A 21,622-nucleotide genomic window follows, 5' to 3' on the forward strand; every position below is an offset into this window, starting at 1 on the left:
TAGAACTTGTATACCAGAATGTAAGAAGAAACCTCAATAAAGCATGAATATTTGAATAGTTTACATGCCTGATAAATATTGTCCTCTAAACAACTAGGTAGTTAAAAGTAACATGTTTTAAACATCAAAGCAAGTCCAATTCACTAGCGTAGAAGCTAGACGGGAGTAGATATACATATGAGTCATGCAACTCTCAGCACATAACTAAAAAATAATTTATCATAAATTGAGCACAAAACGAATAACCAAATGCTACCAAAATGTTTCAAGGATGATGAGTCTCTGGAATGATTTTTATGGTTATCAAATTGAAAATTGTAATTGGAAAAATGTACTTGTTCTTTTGAAATATGAATAGATAATGTAAGGATTGGTAATTAATATTTACCTTTGGAATATGAATAGAAAATATAAGGATTGTTTAATGATATTTACCTGCGATGTGATGCAGGTTAAGAATCATGAGATCTTCAAAAATCACAACAATTTACAAAATTTCATTTGTAGAACCGTTATTGGCTTCTTCGTCTAAAAAATCACTCTCCAAGTCCCTAGAGGGCATGGATGTCAAAATCACTCCACAAATTTCTGGAGGGCATGCCAATTCTCTACGCTCCACAAGTTTCTGGAGGCCATGCCAATTCTCTACGCTATGGAGCTGCAAATTTAAATAAGAATAGTATTAAATGTAAGCTCAACTATTGCAGAGAACACTGGGTTAACATAAGCATGCTACGACAATTGCTTATTGCTTAGATCTGGTTGAAGAACCAACACACTGGAGAACGCTAGGCTAACATGAGCATGCTACGATAATTGCTTAGATATGGTTGAAGAACCAACACTAGCAGACGACCAATCTAAAGAACAATGTGTTTTCGATGTACCGAAGAGGCGCGAGAGGAATTAAGAGGAGGTGGGAGAATATTGCGTGGAACGAAAAGAGGACAGGAGATAGAAGAGGTGACAAGTGGCAAGAAGAAGCTGCAGGTGGCGTGTTGCTCGAAGTGGTGGCTTCAGATATTGAACAATGTGTTTTAGTTTTAAAAACTTTCCATAAAATAGTTTACTTGCCCCATCCTTTCTAGTTTGCATAAAATAACTTGCTCACTCACACATTTGTTTTAAAAAACTTATAATAAAATAACTTGCCCTCACTGAAATAACATCGGGGAACATGAGGCCGGCAATAAGAGGTCCAAACAAAAGCATTGGATAAAAATTTGTTGAGTAGAACATTTTACTTAAAACATTGGTTTAAACCTAAAATGTATCGAATATATTAATCGGTCAAAGTGATTTAATAGCTGGTCAAGAGCGAAAGCTATAGTCCCTACTATGCTGGAGGGAGGGACTAATAACCATATATTCTTTTATCAAACTCCTAAATGTTCGTGCAAAAACCCATTTAGATAGATTGTTTGAGAAATTGAATGAACTTAACCTAAGAAATAGTTGGAAGAATCCCAATCATAAATATATATATGGACTTCGTAGTTTCGGCATTCTGTAAAAGATTCCAACACGTTAAACGATTGTTTATAAGATTCCAAAACGTAAAACTATTGTTTATGGGAGAGCATGGATAACACATGAATTGGGTTTAGAAAATTTGAGGTGACGTTTGTGGTACGTTTTCACTCTGACTCACTATAATAAAGTCAATTCCAACGGCAGACTTGCGGTGGAGGTCAGAAAGATCTGAACAATTCATTCGTGCAGTTTTGAGAGCTTTAAGATTAAATATGAATAAGCAGAGAGCGACCGTTCAACAAATGTTAAAGATATTCTGAAAAAAAAAAAAAGAGAAAAACAAATGTTAAAAGACAAACGATATATTAGGTATACCGTCGAGTGACAATCATCTCATAAATTATGTACTCTGTTTTTATTAATGAAAGGATACCAAGAAAAATGCCGAGAGCGACCGTTCAACAAATGTTAAAATAAACGACAAATTAGGTACACCGTAGGGTGAAATATATTGAGATTGTGCATGTCACTGGTGACAAATCTAGATTCCGTTTATACGGGTTTGATCTTTTGGTTAGCTTGAGTTCTCCTAGAATTGAAGGCGTTCCACGTATTACTGTTAACAGTGGCAGGGCATTTATTAGGATAAGATATGTAATACTTGCATTTTCATTTCACCAATTTACCATTGTCTAATTTTTTCCTTAAATGTATTATATTTTTACATATGGAAATACATTCCTACTAACCCTGGGATTGCATGAAGTATAGTGCTTTCTGGAGGTGCCCTTGTGTAGCTGTCGTTAAAACGAATTTCCAAATGGGAGAATTATCAAAACCGTACATTAACTTTGGGATATTATAATTCTAAATAATTATATAATAACAATTGACACCAACAATCCACAAAAATATTTCCAATTATAAACATGAATTTTCACTTGTAAGAGAACACATATCTTAAAGAACTGCTACTTTCCATTGTAAGATTGAAAATCCTTCATTATTGTGCCTGTAACTCTGGAAAAAAACGCTGAGAGGAACTAATCACGAACCTGAAATTGCAGTCATTTGAAAACCGTCTCGAACTCCTATCTCTTAATGCTTGAAGATCATGGAAGCTCCCTATATTCTTTCCTGTCTGATTCCAAACCATAGGCTGATCAATGCACGCGAGTTTTGCTGGGTAGTACCAGGCAAGCTCGACCGCGAAATCTACCATAGACACCAGGAAAAAGCATGTCATTAATCGCCTTTAAGATCCTATGTGAATGTCATTATGGTTATATAAATGTGTGGAAAAATTTAATGCCGGTGGATTCGTGGGATACTATTTTGCAAGGGCTTTGATTGGATTCTAACATTAGAAGTGCTAGAGGAAGTTGGTTCATCAATTTCAAGTGAGTGTAGGACTAAGTTGGTTTATCAGTTTTAAGTGAGTGTGAGAGAAACTAATTCGAACCATTGTCAATAGCTATTAATCTAGGTGTTAATGTTGGAGAAATTAATTCTAACTACGTACTACTTTCTAGGTATCATAGTTGTTAATCCAAGTGTTATAATAAGTTTCCCTTCATTTTAATTAGTTAAGTTTCAGTTGAGTTTTACTCTGGTCATTTATTAGTGATGTATCTCATGTAATCTTATTACGCGGATACGCGTCCCCCCTATCTGAATTGGCAACTTAATCATTTTCTTAAGTAATCTTTTTGATAGGATGGCTTGAATTGAAAGATGCCAAGAGATTCTCATAGTCGTCACTAAATAAATGAATGAAATTCGCAACAGTGACTTTCTTTCATGTCTAGATCACATGTTTAAACCATACTTAAATTAATTTTTTACAAAGCATGATTAAAAATTTATTGTGCCTCTTGTTGATAACCAAGTATGTTAATTAGTGAGAAATGTATTTAAAAAAAATACAAAATATATATTCCAAGTGGCATTGATTCTAAAATGTATGTCTATTTACATTCTTTAACTTATGTGTCTTCAACCATTTGCCAAGTGTTTTTTCAGCTCTGGGAAATATATTTAAAACAAATTATAAAACATATATTCAAACCCGATTCTGAAACGTATGTCTATTCATATTCTTAAACTTAAGTGTCTTCAACCATTTGCCAATTGCTTTTTTCCAAAGAACAGGTGTCCATCAATTTCACCATTCCACCCATCATTCTATTAATCCACAATGGAAATAACTCTCCCACTCCATGCCCGATAGAATAACACCACTCTATCTTGAGCATTTCAAATTGTCATTAAACCCATTCCATATATTATAATCAAACACTCCGTGGATGCATGCATTTCTTTCTTAGCACTTAAGGTTGTTGGAGTTGTTGAAGGATAACTGGAATGCTGGCTTCTCTCGGCTTCTATCTAGTAAAAACGGTGACAAATCTTTCATAACCTTCATTTTCTCTACCTACTATTTTTTCAGGTTTCAGCATTGGAGAAACACTTTCTCTGTGATTGCATTTTTAATTGTTTCCAAGCTCTCACAGTTGTCTCTGATAATTTGGTGTAGTTCATGTCTGATTGAATTATTCCCTACTATTTTTTCAGGTTTCAACATTGGAGAAACGCTTTCTCAGTGATTGCATTTTTAATTGTTTCCATGCTCTCGCGGTTGTCTCTGATAATTTGGTGTACTTCGTGTGTGATTCAATTATTCCTTACTATTTTTTAAGGTTTCAAAGGCGTTCAGAAATCGATCTTATAGGTATGTACAGATTTTCCTTCCACGATATTTTTCCACTTTAATTCAGATGAGATGACTAGCCTGTAGAAAAAAAGAAGGGAATTGATTGTGTATAAAATCTCCGTGATATCACTAGCCATCACGGTCATATATATATATCTTCAAAGTTGGTTACATATGTTTTTAGCACATAAATCTCTTATCGGCACATATTTCCTTATAAACCATTTACAAAGGAAAATGCCCGCATAAACATACATTTCCGCCCTTCCATAGAGCCTGTCACGTTTCTCGAGGTTTAACCTCATCGTAATCGACCATTGCTCCTTCTACAGTCATAGGTATATATTTATCTTCAAATATCAATGTATTATCAATTTTTTTCTACTACAATAAATCACTGCTTCTCTCATTTACTTCTCTACCGTTGATCTTCTCCTGAAAAATCCAGCGGTTCACAGTAGATTTTGGGTTGAAAAGGCACACGGGGGTTAACCGCCCGATAGAGCGGTTTCCCCACACTCCTCCGCTGCTACATGTTCTTCGATTTGTGGAATCAGAGCCAAAACTCTTGATACTGCTTACCACTGCTTTGCTGCCCAAAATACCGCTCGAGGTTATAAATTAGCGAATGTTTCAATAACACTTTTGCATAAAAGGCCTCGGCACAACACGTTATAGAAATACAAAGGAAACCTTCCCTTTACAAAACCTTTGGTTACATATGTTTTTAACACATAAATCTCTTATCGGCGCATATTTTCTGATAAACCATTTACAAAGGAAAATACTCGCATAAACATACCTTTCCTCCCTTTCGTAGAGCCTTGGCACGTTTCTCGAAGTTTAACCTCATTGCAATTGGCCATCGCTCCTTCCACGGTCATATATATATATATATATATATATATATATATATATATATATATATATATATATATATATATATATCTTCATCGCCCCTTCCACTCTAATATGCGATATCGGAACGTTAAAGTATGTTTTAGCATTAAACCACTTTAACACAAATATATGGATTACACAGGAAACCTGCTCTGAATCATATATAGCGGATCTCAAATTTTATAGATTCGCCACTATAGGCCCATCGGTTCCAACTCTCCAAGCTTTTCCATTGCACACTCCAATCTCCACTTCCTCTGATTGCGATTTGCAATCAGATCTTGATCGTCGATCCGATCGGCGATCCGACGGTTGAGATTAAGTTGCGCGATCGTATATCGCTCGACCTCAATGACAGACTCCTTCTGCTTCCATCTGAAGATTTGATATCTTTACGGACTCGATAGGGATATAAACCATTGCCTATAATATTTCAAGTCCGACACTTGATTCCTATTGTGTTTTTCACCGTTTCTTAGTGTAATTGGGTTTTCCGCTTGCAGGAGTTAAATTGTATAGTGACCCAGCCGATGCGATATTTCGCTTCCCAATTTGATCTTAGTCGTTGATCTTCCGAGATCTAACAGTTCCTGAGCATCAATCTTCACTCCTCTGCTCGTTCCTTTTACTTAGAGTTTATGCTAAGTCTTCATTTTTTCTCTTCTTTGAAGGTTTCGTCCTGTTGTTATTTTTCCATGCACTCTTTGTCTTGAGCTATGATTGTTCCTTCTAATGGATTCAACATCCCATCTTGATCCTCCTCTTTTTGTATTCTCTATGTGATTGCTGCACTTCACCCACACACACATATACAGAATTATATAGTTCGCTCATCTTCCACCATTCGATGCTTACACTTATTCAATTTGGGATTAAATCTCTGGACATATATATAAATCAATACATAATTACAAAGTAAGTCTAAGCAATTGCAATTTCTCTGTGACACTTTATAAGTATTTCATCATTACTTATGTTTTCTGCATTTATACACAAATTATTAGTTTGGAAATCATAAGGTTCAATAGTCTCAACTGTTGCTTCACATATCAGCTCTTTCTATGATTCATCTCCTTCTTGCACAAGAACTTGTTCCTGTATTGTCATAGTTTCAAATATCAATGTATTATCAAATTCTTTCTGCTGCAATAAATCACTGCTTCTCTCATTTAAGAGACATTCTCCATCCTCCTTCACTTCAAAGTTTTTATCTTCTGAAAAATACTTCTCCATACTTATGACAGCTTCAAAAGATTGGTCATCCTCTGTAAAACACTCCTCTGTTAGTGTTCCTTCTCCCAAGGTTAAATCCTTTGCATAGGTTTCTTCCTTCTTAACATCTTTCAGTATATGTCCTTCCTTCTTAGTGACTGTCTCAACAACTTCCATGGCTATTTCCACTGTGTCTATCATCATGGTGGATTCATGATCCTTTACTATGTTTTCAGTTAACATAGTCTCAACAAAATGGAAAACTGTGTGTGGTAAATTATGTATTTATGTTACTTTTAATTTTATTCAACATTAAATTGTTTTTTTGATATCAAATGCCCTTTTTTATTGTTAGGTGATTCACTGTGTCATCATGGATCTAGCTATTTGGAGTTCTCTTCCATTCAAATTTCTTGAACTTGTCTTGCTGTGGCTCCCTTTACAATTGTGATAAAGTTTGGCACTGTATGTAAAAAATGGAAGAACACTTTGTAGAACCCTTCTTTCTTTTTACGTTGCAAGAATATCTCCATGAACCAATTTGGATTTCTCATTCGTTTCCTCAATAGTGAAGACAATTGTTTTACTGCCCAATACCTTAATCAGAATGGCCACATATATCAATTTCATTTGGGATTCATAGATTCAAGATACAGAGTAGAGTGTATTGTTGGACCAATGGTGGTTTTATCCTTACCAACATAATGCTCCCAAACACACAACTATTTTTTAACGAATCCATTTACAAAGGCATTTAAAAACATAGGGCTAGTACGAATTGGAGACTCGGGGTTCTTTTCATTATTGGAAAATGTAAGCAGTAGAAAATATGATTGGGTTGTTCTAAAACATATCTATGACGGAATGCAGTCTGAATTTTATGTTTGTAGTAGTCTTCATAGGGTATGGCAAAGGGCTGTTGTTCCATTTGGTGGCACTTCATCCCCCAAGAATGTAGTGTTTTATAAAAGTAAATTGTTTTGGTTGTATCTCGACAAGGATTATGAAGATTATCCTCGGTACGGGTATACAATCCACTGGTTTGATGTAATAAAAAATGAGTGGGGCTTTCATTTGTTCCAATCAGTGACATACGTTGTATGTCATTAGCAATATACATGAATCAGTTGATATGCCTTGTCAATGATGGGTCCACTTCTGTATGGTCAATTGAAGAATTAGATCATTTCCAATTTGGTCAACCGTGTGTTGAACGAAGAATTGACTACTTTGAAGATGATTGGGGTTTCAGATGGAAGTTGTTGGAAGAAATTTCTGCAGATATAAATAGAAAATGTCCTAGCTATCTTCTGTTCCGAACAATCCATGGTCTGGTTCTTATGTGCAATTGCAGTGAAGTTCCTTTCCTATTATATGACATGGTAACTCACATCTGTTTTCCAATAGATATTGATAATTCAACTAATGACCAGATGTCTCGGTTTTGGTACCTAGCACAAGAGGACTGCAATGATCTGATTGAGTATGGAGATTTTTTTGCAATTGCTTCCCGTATGGATTTTGTTGATGAGATTCCACCATTAGATATGGTGATGGATTCTTAGGATATTAGTATTCTTAGGAGTTCTTATAAATATTTCCATTTTATATACTCTCTGCGGTTGTGGAAAATATTTCCATTTTTGCCCCTATACATACTATGTGTCTTTATGGTAATACTTTAAAATTATGTTTGTATCGATCTTTGTGATGTAAAATATTTAATATTGTTTCTGCTAAAGTTTTCTTATTTGCATGTAGATGTTTCTCGATGTTATGCTTTTTTCTTTGTTTGTATAATTATAATTTCTATGATTTATGTTATACATTATATTTGTATTGGTTTTTGTCATTCATTCTCAAAGAGTGTTATATGTTTATGTTCATTTTAATATTTATATTTTCATAGTATATATAGTTCCAAATTTTTAGATTGTTGTGTCCCAATAGTATGGGTTCCATTTTGATTATAATATGATACATGAAAATTTAGACTTCTTCTTTTGTTTAAGCCGTTTGGAAGAATTCATTTATTTTTATGTTCCATGTTTATGATTCCATAATGAATAATTATTATTCATTGTAGACGTCTCATTTGAAGGCACAAGCATGCGTACAAGAAAAAGAACGTTGTCATCACAATCACATGAGAGGTCTAATGAAAGTCATCGTTTACGGTATCAACAAAATAAGGATGCCATAAATGAGCATAGGAGAACTACATATAAGACAAAAACGAGTGAAGCCACTCTTCAATATGATTCTATAATTCCTTGTAAGTATCATAGTATGGACGATATAATGGAAAGAACATTTCCTATTGATAGTTCATTATCAGGATATGCTCCTCCTCAGCATACTCTTGTTGTTCGATGCTCTTCTAAAAATGTTCATAACATTGGGGAAACATCTTGATTTCGGGAAGAACACCATATCGATATTGTGCATGCAAATGTCCACCCTAATCCTTCCGTGTGTCCAATTGCATGTTCTGATGGCCAAAGGTTGCAAAACATCCATGGTGGAGGTAATGATGACATTTTGTGTGATGATTTCGATGATAGTTTACTTGGCCATTTGTTTGATAATTTGGATCCAGTTGCTCGAAACAAAATACCTTCAAATCCTGCTTCTCAAAGTAATGTGGTCCCACCAAGAGAATCAGTCATCCCTGATAGCATTTCGCGTGGCACAATGGAGGTAACACAATTATATTTTGGTTTTCGCTGCAATAGTGGTTGTTCTACTACATTCTAGACTAATATAAATTTTCAATGTTTTTGATTTGCTTTTCATTTTTTAAATTTCTAATTGCTTAGACATTGAATTTTATGGCGTATTTTATTTTCTTTGAACAGGACAAAAGTCATTCCAATAGAGGCATACAAATTAAATTCATAGATGTTACATCTACTGATGTTAGAAGTGAAGAGGAACCATCTCATAGTGTTCATCCACATCGCTAAACAAATGTAAATATTGAGTGCATTTAATATTTTCCTCATTTTCTCATTTACAATTGCCTCGAAATTGTGTTTTATAACATTTCATTGAGAAACCATGATCTCATCTCGTTAGGTTGGTGAATTGGAATCCAAAAGATCAAATTGTAAAACTAATGTAGATGTTCAATGTATTTGATTTATTTTCAATTTTTGAATCTTTCTTTTTTGGATATTTAGTTTTATAACGTATTTTACTTTTTTGAAACAGGAAACAACTCATTTGAATAGAGGCAAAGAAACTACATCCAAAAATGTTCCATCCACTGTTCTTAGAATCCAAGAGCAACCATCTCATAACCCTCATCCACATGAAGACACAAATGTAAATTTTGAATGCATTTGATTCTTTTTCATTTTCTTCATTTATAATTAGTTGGAAATTAAATTTTAAAGTCTTTTATGACAAAGAGACCTTTACATGCTCTCAGTTTCGCGAAATGCACACCATAAATTTGGAAAGACATTCTCATAGATCCATTCCACATTCTTAAAATTTGCGAAGGGAATCTCCTATTCTTAAAGATGAAGTAAATGTTAGAAGAGATTTTAGTCATCAAAATGGTTTTCAAGATGGTTCGGCGAGTAGAGATCATATTCATTTTGATGAAAACATGATTGCAGTGCATAAAAGGTTTCGAGCAAAGATAGATAGCTTGTCAGTTGTCTAGATGTGCCACATTTTCCAAGAATCATATCTCGGAATCCTTGTTGTGAGACATTTTGAAGGACCTGTTTGCAGACGATGTAGGAGTGAAAGAGGAGCCCATCGTTTTTGTCAATATAATAACATGGATCTTGCTGAGCAACCTCATATTTTAAGAGTTCTTACTCAAGTTGAAGGAATGCTAATAGCACGTGTGAATCCCATTTTGCAAGTGACACATGCTCGAGGTGGGCAATATAAGTATAGTTGTCATACAATTAGCTTTCCTCAAGATATTTCCACAATTGTACGAAGCCTTCCGTGATGTGTTGAAGATATTGACTTTCTAATTGTGAGGAGACATGGTGCTGAGTCTAAATGTTATGAATGTTATGTCAAAAGATCTCGAGTGATGGATGCATTGCTTTTCAAAATCCAATGTGATCAATACTATCGAGATGTTGTAATTGATTATGATTCAGTGAATGCTCTGCCTGAAATATCAACAAATGTCTCCTCCAGGCTTAAATTTGTTGATTGTCATATTGAAGAATCTGAGATCAATGAAACTAATAATGAAGTGTTTCATGTTGACCATTTGCCCTCTCATCCTTCTTCCTTTGTTGCTCGCCTACCAAATGAACGAAGAGAAGTGGAAGAAATTATAGCATTTATTGATAATGTTCATTCTTTACATGTTCAAGACATGGATTGGCCCACTATTGGAACCTCTCCAGTGAATGAATATAATACAGAGGGGTTATTCGATATGGCATTCACAAAATTGTTCCCCACTGGTGATGCTGATTGGTTGCAACCACGTATTTGTAATGTTGAACTTCATGAGTATGCATTGCATCTTCTTAGGTACTATGATCAGAGATTTGGAAGCCATCCTCGCTTTCGATATTACCTATTAAACATGATAATGTGGCATTGGAGCCAAGCAACTGCTGCAGTTTTTGCAAAGAAACATTTACATGATAACTCACCTACAACAGTTGAGGAGTTGCGTCACCAACTATCTGATTTACCAGATAATAAGTTGGCTGAGCATCTTATGCGGTTTGGTTCTTCTCTGAGAGGTACAAGGGCATACTAGACTAAGTGTCGATCTGAATTGACGGACATGATTACTCAGTTAGGATGTCCATCTTTATTTTTTACTTTGAGTGCAGCTGACACAAAGTGGATAGAGTTGCATAACCTCATGACTATACATTCACATTCTCATTCTTCAAATGAGCATCGTATGAAAATTGAGAATGTTATCCAGTACCCTCATATTGTTGTGGCATTTATGCACCACAGATTCAATATTTTTCGAGAGGAAGTTATCCAAAAACATCTTAAAGCTAAAGACTTTTGGTATAGGTTTGTGTTGAATTTTTTTTCTATAATTTTTCAACTTTTATTATAATTCTATTTATATTGTTTGTAGTAACTACATCTTCATTTATTTCAGATATGAGTGGCAACACAGAGGTTCAACACATATCCATGGTTTCCTATGGTTAGAAGGTGCTCCTGACATGGAAATACTTGATTGGTCAAATAGTTCAGATGTACAACTTGCAAAGATATTCTTCGACAAATATGTAACTGCATGGAATCCACGTGACATACATCGTCGCAACATAATGGTTCCACAAAGCCTCAATGATGACCCTTGCCTGTTGAATACTGGTCAGATTTTCTCTTCTAATCCTCATAATGACTACAAAGAATTGTTAAATTGTGTTGAAAGGCACACAAAGTGTACTGTGGATTATTTTTCGCGCAAAAAGGGCGCTATTCTAACATGTCGGTACAATGCTCCATGGGATCTTTGTGGTGAATCAAGATTGTTCATAGATGATCAAGGAAGAAAAAATATGAGCCAGAAAGAAATGATGACAGGTTTAATGTACATAACATTGACATTCTAACAATGTGGCGTGCAAATGTTGATTGCCAGCCAGTTATTTCTCGCTATGTTGTGTTGAAATACATTGCTAAGTATGCATTGAAAGCAGAAAAAAGGTCTGAAAGTTATCATCATATGTTAACTAGAATTTCAAATTCTATTGGCTCTGAGGATCATGCTTTATGTGCATATAGAAATTTTCTTGCAGAAACGATTGTTGACCGTGACATTGGAGCACAAGAAACATGCCATATGTTGCTTAAGCTACCTCTTGTTGTTTGTAGTCAGAAATTTGTTTCCTTAAATGTTGGAAGAAAGTTTTTAGGAAAATATCAAGGGATGGCTTGCAACGTTCATCTGAGAATACTTTCGTTCAACATTATCAGAAGACATTTTTTTTCCTTGAAAATCTATCTTTGATAGAAACAACAAGATCTTGGACATTTGATAGCAAGTGTAAACAAGATCCATGGAAGCCTAGAGATGTTCATGCTATTGTTTGGGTTTGGCCACATTTTATTCTATTCCTAGTGAGGCTTTAGAGGAATTTGAAACCTTTTGCTAGACATAATTGCTATTGTACAAGCCATTTTGTGACATTCCTGTAGAAATTGGCCTTTTAGCTGAAATTATTATTGAAAGTTGGAGGAATTTTCGATATCGAGCATGGCATGTTGATCGACACCAATCAATTACAGACAATATTGAAGATGAAGAAGATGGTGATTTTTCTAACTAGGAAATGAATCTTGAAGATGATTTTCAAGAATGGAATATTTTCTCTCGTTTGGTTCCACCAAACGATGTGAATGTTTCTGATCTTCACACCCTTGGTTGAAGGGACTTTGATATATCCTTTGACTAGGAAAGTACAACTATTTTTGATGATGTTGCAGAGGAAGCTATTAATTTTATAAGGAATGCAAAATCAACAGGTGATATTGTTGACCTTTCAAATAGAAAATTTGCATCTCCAGATTCTTTGTCAAAAAAGCAATGACTTGCTTTTGAAATTGTCTTAAGGCACTTTGTTGAATATGAGATTCGTGAAGCTCTTCTTTTGATTATTCAGGGCATTGCGCGCACTGGGAAGTCTTTCCTTATCCATTGTATTTTTGAAGCTCTTTCTAATTCGTCAAGTGATGGAAGAATCCCTTTGCTTCTTCTTGCCCCAATAGGAATAGATGCTTTTAATATGCATGCAAAAACAATACACTCAACTCTAAAAATTCCAATTAAAGACATGTAGCCACTACAGGGGTAGTCACTTGCAATATTCCAAGAAGAAATGTGACATGTTAGATATATATTGATTGATGAAATGAGCTTTCTAGGATCAAGGTTGTTTATGAAAATAGATGCTCAATTACGAGAAGCATTTCCAGAGAAAAAAATTGTCCTTTTGGTGGCAAATCCATCATCCTTGTGGTTGACCTTGGCCAACTGCCTCCTGTCACAGATAAGCCTTTGTATGCAGGTAATACAACAGGGAAAGTCTTGTGGAACAAATTCAACATTGTTGTCACTCTTGACACAATCTTTCACCAACAAGGGAATAATGAGAAACAATCTTGTTTTCGTAGAGTCCTTAATAACATAAGAAACATAGAACACAATCTTGAAGATTGGGAGTTTCTTATGTCTCAAGCTGATATGAGGATGCATCCTATAGAAAGAGATTTATTTAATGCAACAGTTCACATGTTTCCAACAAATGCTTTGGTCTCCTTGCATAATAGGCATATGTTAAAATTATTAAATTATCCAATTACACGATGTGTTGTTGAGTATTCAAGGCATTCAGAAATCGGTGGGGTTGATGATGATTAATTGGACCGTGAAGTTTTGTTGTGTCATGGTCAGCGTGTTATGTTGACATGTAATTTATGGGTTGAAGCTGGCTTGGTGAATGGTGCACTTGGTTTTGTTAAGGGTATATTCTATCTGCCTACCTCTAAGCCACCTCAACTTCCAATGTTCACAACTATTGTTTTTGATAAGTATGTTGGTGTTCCATTTGATGCAAGCAATCCAAACATTGTCCCTATCACCCCAGTGATAAGAGGAAATCAAAACCAAATTCCTTTGAAGATGGCGTGGGATCTTACAATCCACAAGTCACAGAGATTGACTTTAGATTGAGCGTCAGTTGATATCGGGAATAAAGAGCAGCAAGGCCTTACCTTCACAGCCATATCAAGAGTGAAATCAATAGATGGTTTACACATTGTACCACCTTTTTCTTTCCAACGTTATGCCAAGATGAAATATAGTGCATATGTTACAATTAGGAAGAAGGAAGAGGAGTGATTCAAGTCCATATCACTATGAAATACAACTAATAACATTGTGACCTTCAATTTTGTAGTGGAATTATTTGATGTAAACAAAACAAAAAATATATGTTAAGACTAAATTTTCTTTCTGTGGTTGCAATGTTGGTTAAATTGATTATTTTAAACACTAATGTTGTTTTTATGTACAAAATTGTATATCTCTGGTCTTAAAATGTCATATTATGTTGTTCTTCTTTAAATCTAATGTGTGTAATTTATATGTGTTTTTTTCATTTATATTGCTTTGCTTCAATGGGAGTGTTACTATTTTATATCTTTCTCTTGCATTTCTGATTGTTGTGGTCTTCTGTGTGGATCCCTTCACTTTGTTCACGTCTTTCACAAATGAAAATATTGTTTACATTTATAATATTATTGTTGGGATTTCATGTTTCATGTTCTAGGTGTGTTGTGGAGGTAAATCCCCTATGCGGACAGAGGCGATCCCTACTAGCCCAAATGGGGTCTAGCAACAATCAAACAATGCTAACATGCAGGTTACTAATTGCAAATCAAAGACTGATGATGAGGGCCTACCTGGATTCCAATGCTAGTACTTGTAGAAGAGTCGTCGCTCCCGTTCCTTTGCTCCGGCTGGTCACAATCCCCACGATCCTCGTGAACGGACACCTGCACCTGCAAAGAACGACACAAATACAAGCATAAAATCCAATAGATGCAGCTATATATCAGTCAGAAAGGATATAACTCAACATCATCACAAATAATAACAAGAGTGGAACCATAATGATAGTCGTCTATTATTGATAAACAAAGAAGAATACAACCATAGTTCTGACGTCAAATCCTCCTTTGGCTGGGTGATCAGTAGCACATGCCTTGCAAAGCTTGTTGGGAATGAGGAACAAGCCTCTCTCTCCTTGGTTACTTGGACAAGAATCTCCTCACTTAAGATTTAGCCTCATGGGAATGAGTAAGGCTCCTTGTAGCATGAACTTGCAATTCTCAGACTTTGAGACTTAGAATTTGGAACTTGGAGACTCACTTGTCAAAGGCAAAAGGACAAGCTTTTATAGATAGAGGAGAAGGAGTTAGGGTCATCCACAAGATTCATGGGATTGGCTTTATCACTAAGAAGCTTCCATGAGAGGTGGAGAACTACTTCCCTTCTATGGAGATTCGAAGCTCAACTGAACTAACTCAAGATGGAATCAGTTCATGAATAGGTTAGGAAGAACCTTCGTAAGTTTGTTTGCTAAAAACTTTACCCAACTGGGCTGGCGCGAGTACAACTCTGAGACAGAGCGCCAGCTAGCGCCCCCTCTTTGGAGGATTTCCCCCATTGGCGCGAGTGATACACAGTGGAACTGCGCCAATGGAAAAAGGGCTATTTTTATCGGTATTTTGCAGAAGGTGTCTTCAAGGCATATGAAGTACATACTCAAGGGGACACAATGCAAGTGTTTTCAGGTTATGTCACTTCTCACAGGTCCCAGAATAAGTCCTCCAATGTGCGGGAAAAGGGGTAACAGGGACGGTGACAAATTACTGTGTAACAATGCCCCCTAAAGCATGAAGCCCGAGAGAGAGAGAGGGGTGAAATGCTTTACAAGAACATGGACAATTGAAAACACTGCCGCATGAAGAAGTACAATTGATATCTCAAGTACATGACGTATGTGGTATGGGCGCAGCCATCCATAGCAGAGTACATAAAAATCCAGATCCAAGGTATGGGCGTAGCCATCCAGTAAGGATCGATAAGTAGACTTAGGCATGGTCACAACCATCAAGTGAATGAGTCATGTAATGATCATAATAATCCACAAAATCGCAACCTGGATCTCAATAGACAAAATCCAGGGTCTTGCGCTCCATCTCGACCCGAACAAAGTACAAGTTCAAGCATGCAAATATGGGAGTCGAAGTCGAACATGCAAGAACAACGTCTGATTACCAGTGAATGATGAAAACTGTTAACAGACACGAGAGGTACCACCAATAATGACAATGGTCCTCAAGGTACTATAGGTACAATCTACGGCGTGCAAATCAGTGAGCTGGCGTCAAAAACCTGTAGAATCATTCGATCGGAGGCCAATGATGAAAACCTCATGTCGAACACGAAGAACCTGCCATTGAGGCATGCAGGCTCCAAGGCACCTGAAGGGAGTCTCTAGGTCAACTTCCTGGATAATGAGCTGAAGTCGACAAGAAGTGACCTTGATCGAAGGTGGGCCATAATGTTTCCCACATCATTGACACGAGACAGAGAAGGATAAGATGTTTTGTGTGAGGTATCAGAGGGAGGTTGAGTATTCTGCAGAGGTCAACTTCTCTTGAACATATTGGCGGCACGACAGTGGACTTGGCAGTATTTGACATCAAATGATCAAGGGTCATGGTGACGAGGTAATGAGCAGATGAGAGGTCAAACAAGATAACCCAAACCCACAGAGGCAAGTGTAAAAACAAGATGAGATGTCCCCACCCAGACACGAATGCAGACAAGTTCCATGTTCAAGAGCGACATACTTCCGACACGACAATAATTGTGGTTCCATTTTCCCCACCATTTCTGGCGAGTAACCTGGTTATTTTTTGATGACAAGCTTGACGGGGATAGCATATGCTTAAAAGGCATCATTTCGATGGCATTCGATGTCATTAAATTTTAACGAGTCTGACAAAGGAAAACTCGGCGTCTTTTCATGTTTAGAGAGTTTGAAAAGACAACAGAAAAGGAAACTCCAGGGGTGTCCTTTTTCGTAAAGTTGTGTCTCTCGAGCCCGAAAAAGTATAAAACAATGCTCGAAAGAACCGCCCGATAATTATGATCGAGGAGTACTTTTCATAAGTAGTGATTTCGATCTGAAAAAGTAAAAAAGCGACCGAAATCACGTCATTTCATAACCGTTAACGAGCCTGAAATGACAAGGGCCCGACAATCTTTTCGTCTTTACACGGTCAGAAAAGATTTTAAAGACGACTGCCTCTTATTTACGTTTAATGAGTCAAGAGGAATAACTCGGCAATCTTTTCGTATTTAAATGGTCAGAAAAGAGCTAAAAGCAGAACTCCATTTTAATTCTCTTTAACGAGTCAAAAAGGGAAAAATACTCGGTAATCTTTTCATATTTTATGAGTCAGAAAAGAGCTTAAAGGTGACTCGTCCTGGAGGAACGAGTGGTATAAAGGGTAGCAATTGGTTCCGACAATGGTGGAACTGCTCAAAACATGTAATGGTCAAGAGGCTGGCTAATAAAACCACTCATCGCTGCAGTTCCTTAGGAAAGGAAAAACAACCAAGTGAAAGCATATGATCGGCCAAAGAGATGGTGGCGATGGAATGAAACAACCAAGGTTCATCTAGCAGAATTTAGTGGATAGGTGGCAATCACAAGATGTGAACTGGGTATGGGTTCATTTTTACACAAGCTTGAAACATGGAGAACTCTGCTTGGATTCGGTTTCATGTTTACACAAGCTTGAAACGAAAAACTATGCTTGATATAAGTTTGCATGCCCCAGCATAATGACGCAAATCGAGGTACATGCCCCCCAAGCTTCATTGCATTCAACAAAGTGGATGGAATGAAGGTTCACTCTCAAGATCTATGAAAGACTCGACTTGTATTTTACGAGATCTTAATCAAAAGACTCGATTTGGAAAGGGAGTTGTTTCATTTTTTTAATGAGGTTGACACAGTAAAAGAACTATCCTCATGACACCTAGTTTCATTTGTTAAGGAGCTTGACCCAGGAAAGGAACTATGCTCCGACCAGACTGAGTTTCATTTTTTAAGGAGCTTGACATAGGAAAGGAACTATGCTCCGACCAGACCTAGTTTCATTTTTTAAGGAGCTTGACAGAGGAAAGGAACTATGCTCCGACCAAACTTCATCATAATGAATAGGAAGTCGTTGCTTCCATGAGTGTCACTCCCGGTGGAAGGAAAATGTCTTGGAAGTCGGGACCCAATGCCCCCAGGACATCATGCACGATGGCATCATCACTGGATACAGGCACGGGATAAGTAGCCACGTAGTTGACCTACGGTGGGGCAGATACAACCGGTGGATAAAAACCAGGAGGGGATGGCAGCTGCGCAGGAGGCACCGGGGGACTAAAGAATGATAATTGATCGATAGTCACTATTCTTCCGTCGTGTGGAAAGTAAACCACACAGAAAAGCGAAGAGACAAGGGCCCCCATGGCATAAACATAATCACGACCAAGGAGAAGACTGAAATCTAAAGCACCTTGGGTAACCAGTACGTCTATATAGACGGTTTTGCCTCCCAAAGTAACAGGAAACTTCGGGAGGATCCCTAACGGTTGACTGGTTCCTCCGTCAAATGCCAACAGATTCTGTGCAACTGGCACAAGCTGTGGGGAGCCCAAAGCTTGCCAAGTAGTGAAAGGCATGAGACTGACAGACGCACCCTCATCCAAGATAGTGCCAGGTACTGCCTTATCATAGGCATGTACTGTAATCTGGAAAGGCACATGGGATGGAAGGCGGAATGTAGTCAAATGACTCCAGTCGAAGGCAACGACTGAACTACTTGGTGGGGGAATCATATGATTGCCCCCTTGCTCTACAGGAGCAGAAGAAGGACCCTCTTGATCAGCAACGATAGGAGGGTCATTCTCAAACTCAGGAGAATCTGAAAAGATGAGAAGAACATGAGAAGTAGAATCATGATGCTCCTCTGGAACAGAGTAATCAATAGGTGGTGAACCCAAGTTGGCACTCTCTCCGATCAATGGTTGGTCTGGAGCAGGCTTGGCACAACCAGGTTTGGAAGGAGGAGGACAGACAAGAGAAGAATCTAAGTCAATCTCTTTGTCAACAGGGAGACGATCTGCAGCTGCAGAGAGACGTTGATAACCAACGGGAAGTTGGGGTGATGAAGCTGTAAGACTTTCCAAAACAGCAGAAGCTTTATCCATGAGCAGACAAAGGTGAAGGGGATGGGATAGTCTACAGGGGATTCGAATCTTCCCTTTCTCTTTAATTTTGTGAGTCGAGAAGGTAGCATCGCCATGAACTTCAGAGGACGATGAGGGACGAGCCGGATCACGAGACCATACTTCTAGGATCCTGGGAATACTAGGACAATCATGAAGAAGATGGTCACCCTTGCACAACTTACAAGGAAACTTAACCTTCCACGGGGGGGAAAGGGGGGCGGAAGGTGTCTCAACCTGGGATGGATTTGGAGCAGTAGTTGAACTTTTAGCCTCTTGCTTATGAGACTTCTTCTTCTTCGTCTTCTTCTTCTTCTTCTTAGCCACCTAGTTACTTGAATCCAGACTTTCACCAGGCGAAGTAGAAGATGAGAACGCAGAAACAGGCGAAGAAGGGGAGAGGTCCACCTTAGAATCAACATGATGTTTTTCGGGTGGAGGAACTGATTGACCAACAGTTGAGACGGTAGGGACCAGAGAGGTTGAGAACAACCAAACAGGCAACCCGATGGTTAACCCAGGCAAGGACAACATTGCCATGTAAGGAGCACCGACATTTCCAAAAGAAGGAAATGGACTAGGGTTTCCATCTGGGGGAAAACCTTGGCTGGTAGACTCGGGGAAGGTTGCCATCGAAAATGAGAAAGAACCCTACTCAAGCTAACGCAAACAAGATCTAATCGGGTAAATGTGAATTGTGGCCGAATAAATTTTAAGACACAGGAACAAAACTTGACCTTTTCATTTTTAAAGAGTCGAGAAATTGACAAAAAGATGACTCTAGTTGCCTTTGAATGTTTAATGAGCCTGAAGTGACAAGTGCTCAGATGGACCTTTTCTTTTAGGGAGCCCGAAAAGGAATGAAAGTGACTAGTCTGGAGTAACTAGGCAAAAGGTTTACCAGACAACCCGTAAAATTGCATATACACCTTGGCAATCATATGAAAACCAAGGACTTTCCATACGACAGTCAATCTTCCCAAATGTTGTGTTCAGTGCATTACGGCTTGTAAGGCGGCAAACACGGCTTCCTATGGATAAAGGACGATAACCTAGTGGGGTCTCCCCATATACTCGACGGTACGTGGGAGCTCAAATCCGTACTAGACCATTATTGAGTCACGGAAGGAGGAATCACCCAACCTTGAGTGAAACAAAAGTGACTAGGTTTAACGACGCCGGAGCATGTCTCTAGCTTAGACCTCTAAAAAGTGTGCTTTATGTTCCAATGCATTGTTAGATTTATTCAGTTCATTTTAAAGTTGATCTTGTATTAGGTTTCAGTTTTCAGGCCTTATCATATGTAATCTCTCAAAATTCCCTAAATGCAAACTATATGCCAAAATATGTCATTTCATTCGATGAATGCTAGTTACGAGAGGGTTTGAGAGCTTTCACGCAAACGAAATGATCACAAAACAACAAATAACTTCCCTAATGCAGCTAATGGAAATTAACAAACTTTTCTTCGAGATCACTAATCACTAATCAAAATGAAAAGTTTCCAATTCTCATTAACTAATACAAAGCAAAAGAGATTTTTTCTTTTTGATGATGGCAAAGTGCATTAAACAAACTTTGAGAAACGATAACAAACAAACTCTATTCAATACAAGCACATTCAGTTCCCTAAATCACAAAGCAAACCTCCAAAGAACAAGAAAATTCCCAAAGAGACCAATGAGTCGTGTAATCTAGGCTCAAAGTAAGATGAAGCGGAATTCAAGTGAAGACGAAGCAATCACCCAAATAACGCAACAAAACGATTTACAACCACCAAACAAGTGCAAGGGAGTAATCAAAGAATCGACTGGACCACTAGAAGATCAAAACACTTGAGGAAGGCTCGACACACAAAGCCACTAGATGCCCTAGGGCTAGAAATGTGAAATCGATGGAAAAAAGCAAACACCCAAAGGGTAACGATCAAAGCCAGTCAAATCACACTCCAACACACTCAAGTGGTCGAAAAAAGGTACCCAGAACAAAAACCAAGCTCAGAGGGCTCACAGCCAAGAAAACTTCAAAAGTTCCCAGGCCTGGCGTGACTGTCAGGCTGAAACAAGCACCTTTCAGGTATTGGCGCGGGTTGTCAATGTGCAACAAGTGCCAACTAGCGCGACTGTAACACTATAAAATAGCGCCAGCCGAGTTTGCTATGGAAAAATAAAAACAAACGAGCCAAAGCTAAGTCAACAGTACCCAGGTACACCAAAGAGCAAGAAGCAACACATGGATTCAACCCAGAAGGCTAACCAAGTAGGAGAAACCAAGAAACAAGGCAAGTTCCAAGCCGTTCAGTTCGTAAACCAAACTGGAGATGGACTGAAGTGGTGTTGATCTACTTTGCTAATGCGGAGCAATAACGTTTCGAAGGCTATCTGGCCATACTTCAGGCTCCGTCTAAAGTTTACAAATCAAACAACAAGACAAAACAAACAACAAGGCAAAAAACCAACTCCCCAGTGGAGTCACCAAATTGTTGTGGAGGTAAATCC

The 21,622-nt window shown here is 37.6% G+C and overlaps 1 protein-coding gene across 1 annotated transcript in view; it reads right to left on the reverse strand.

The window, feature by feature from the left end:
* Nucleotides 1-487: 487 nt before the first annotated feature.
* Nucleotides 488-21,622, reverse strand: part of LOC149251933 ((S)-ureidoglycine aminohydrolase-like) — a 261,971-nt gene continuing 240,836 nt past the window's right edge. Inside the window, exon 10 of the mRNA XM_089454030.1 lies at nucleotides 488-658. Within this exon, the coding sequence (XP_089310156.1) occupies nucleotides 488-658 (171 nt within the window). The remainder of the gene's footprint in view (nucleotides 659-21,622) is intronic.

This window comes from Pinus tabuliformis, chromosome 7, assembly GCF_031772625.1.
Source record: "Pinus tabuliformis cultivar Carrire ecotype Pingquan chromosome 7, CPIR1, whole genome shotgun sequence".
NCBI classification, from domain to species: domain Eukaryota; kingdom Viridiplantae; phylum Streptophyta; class Pinopsida; order Pinales; family Pinaceae; genus Pinus; species Pinus tabuliformis.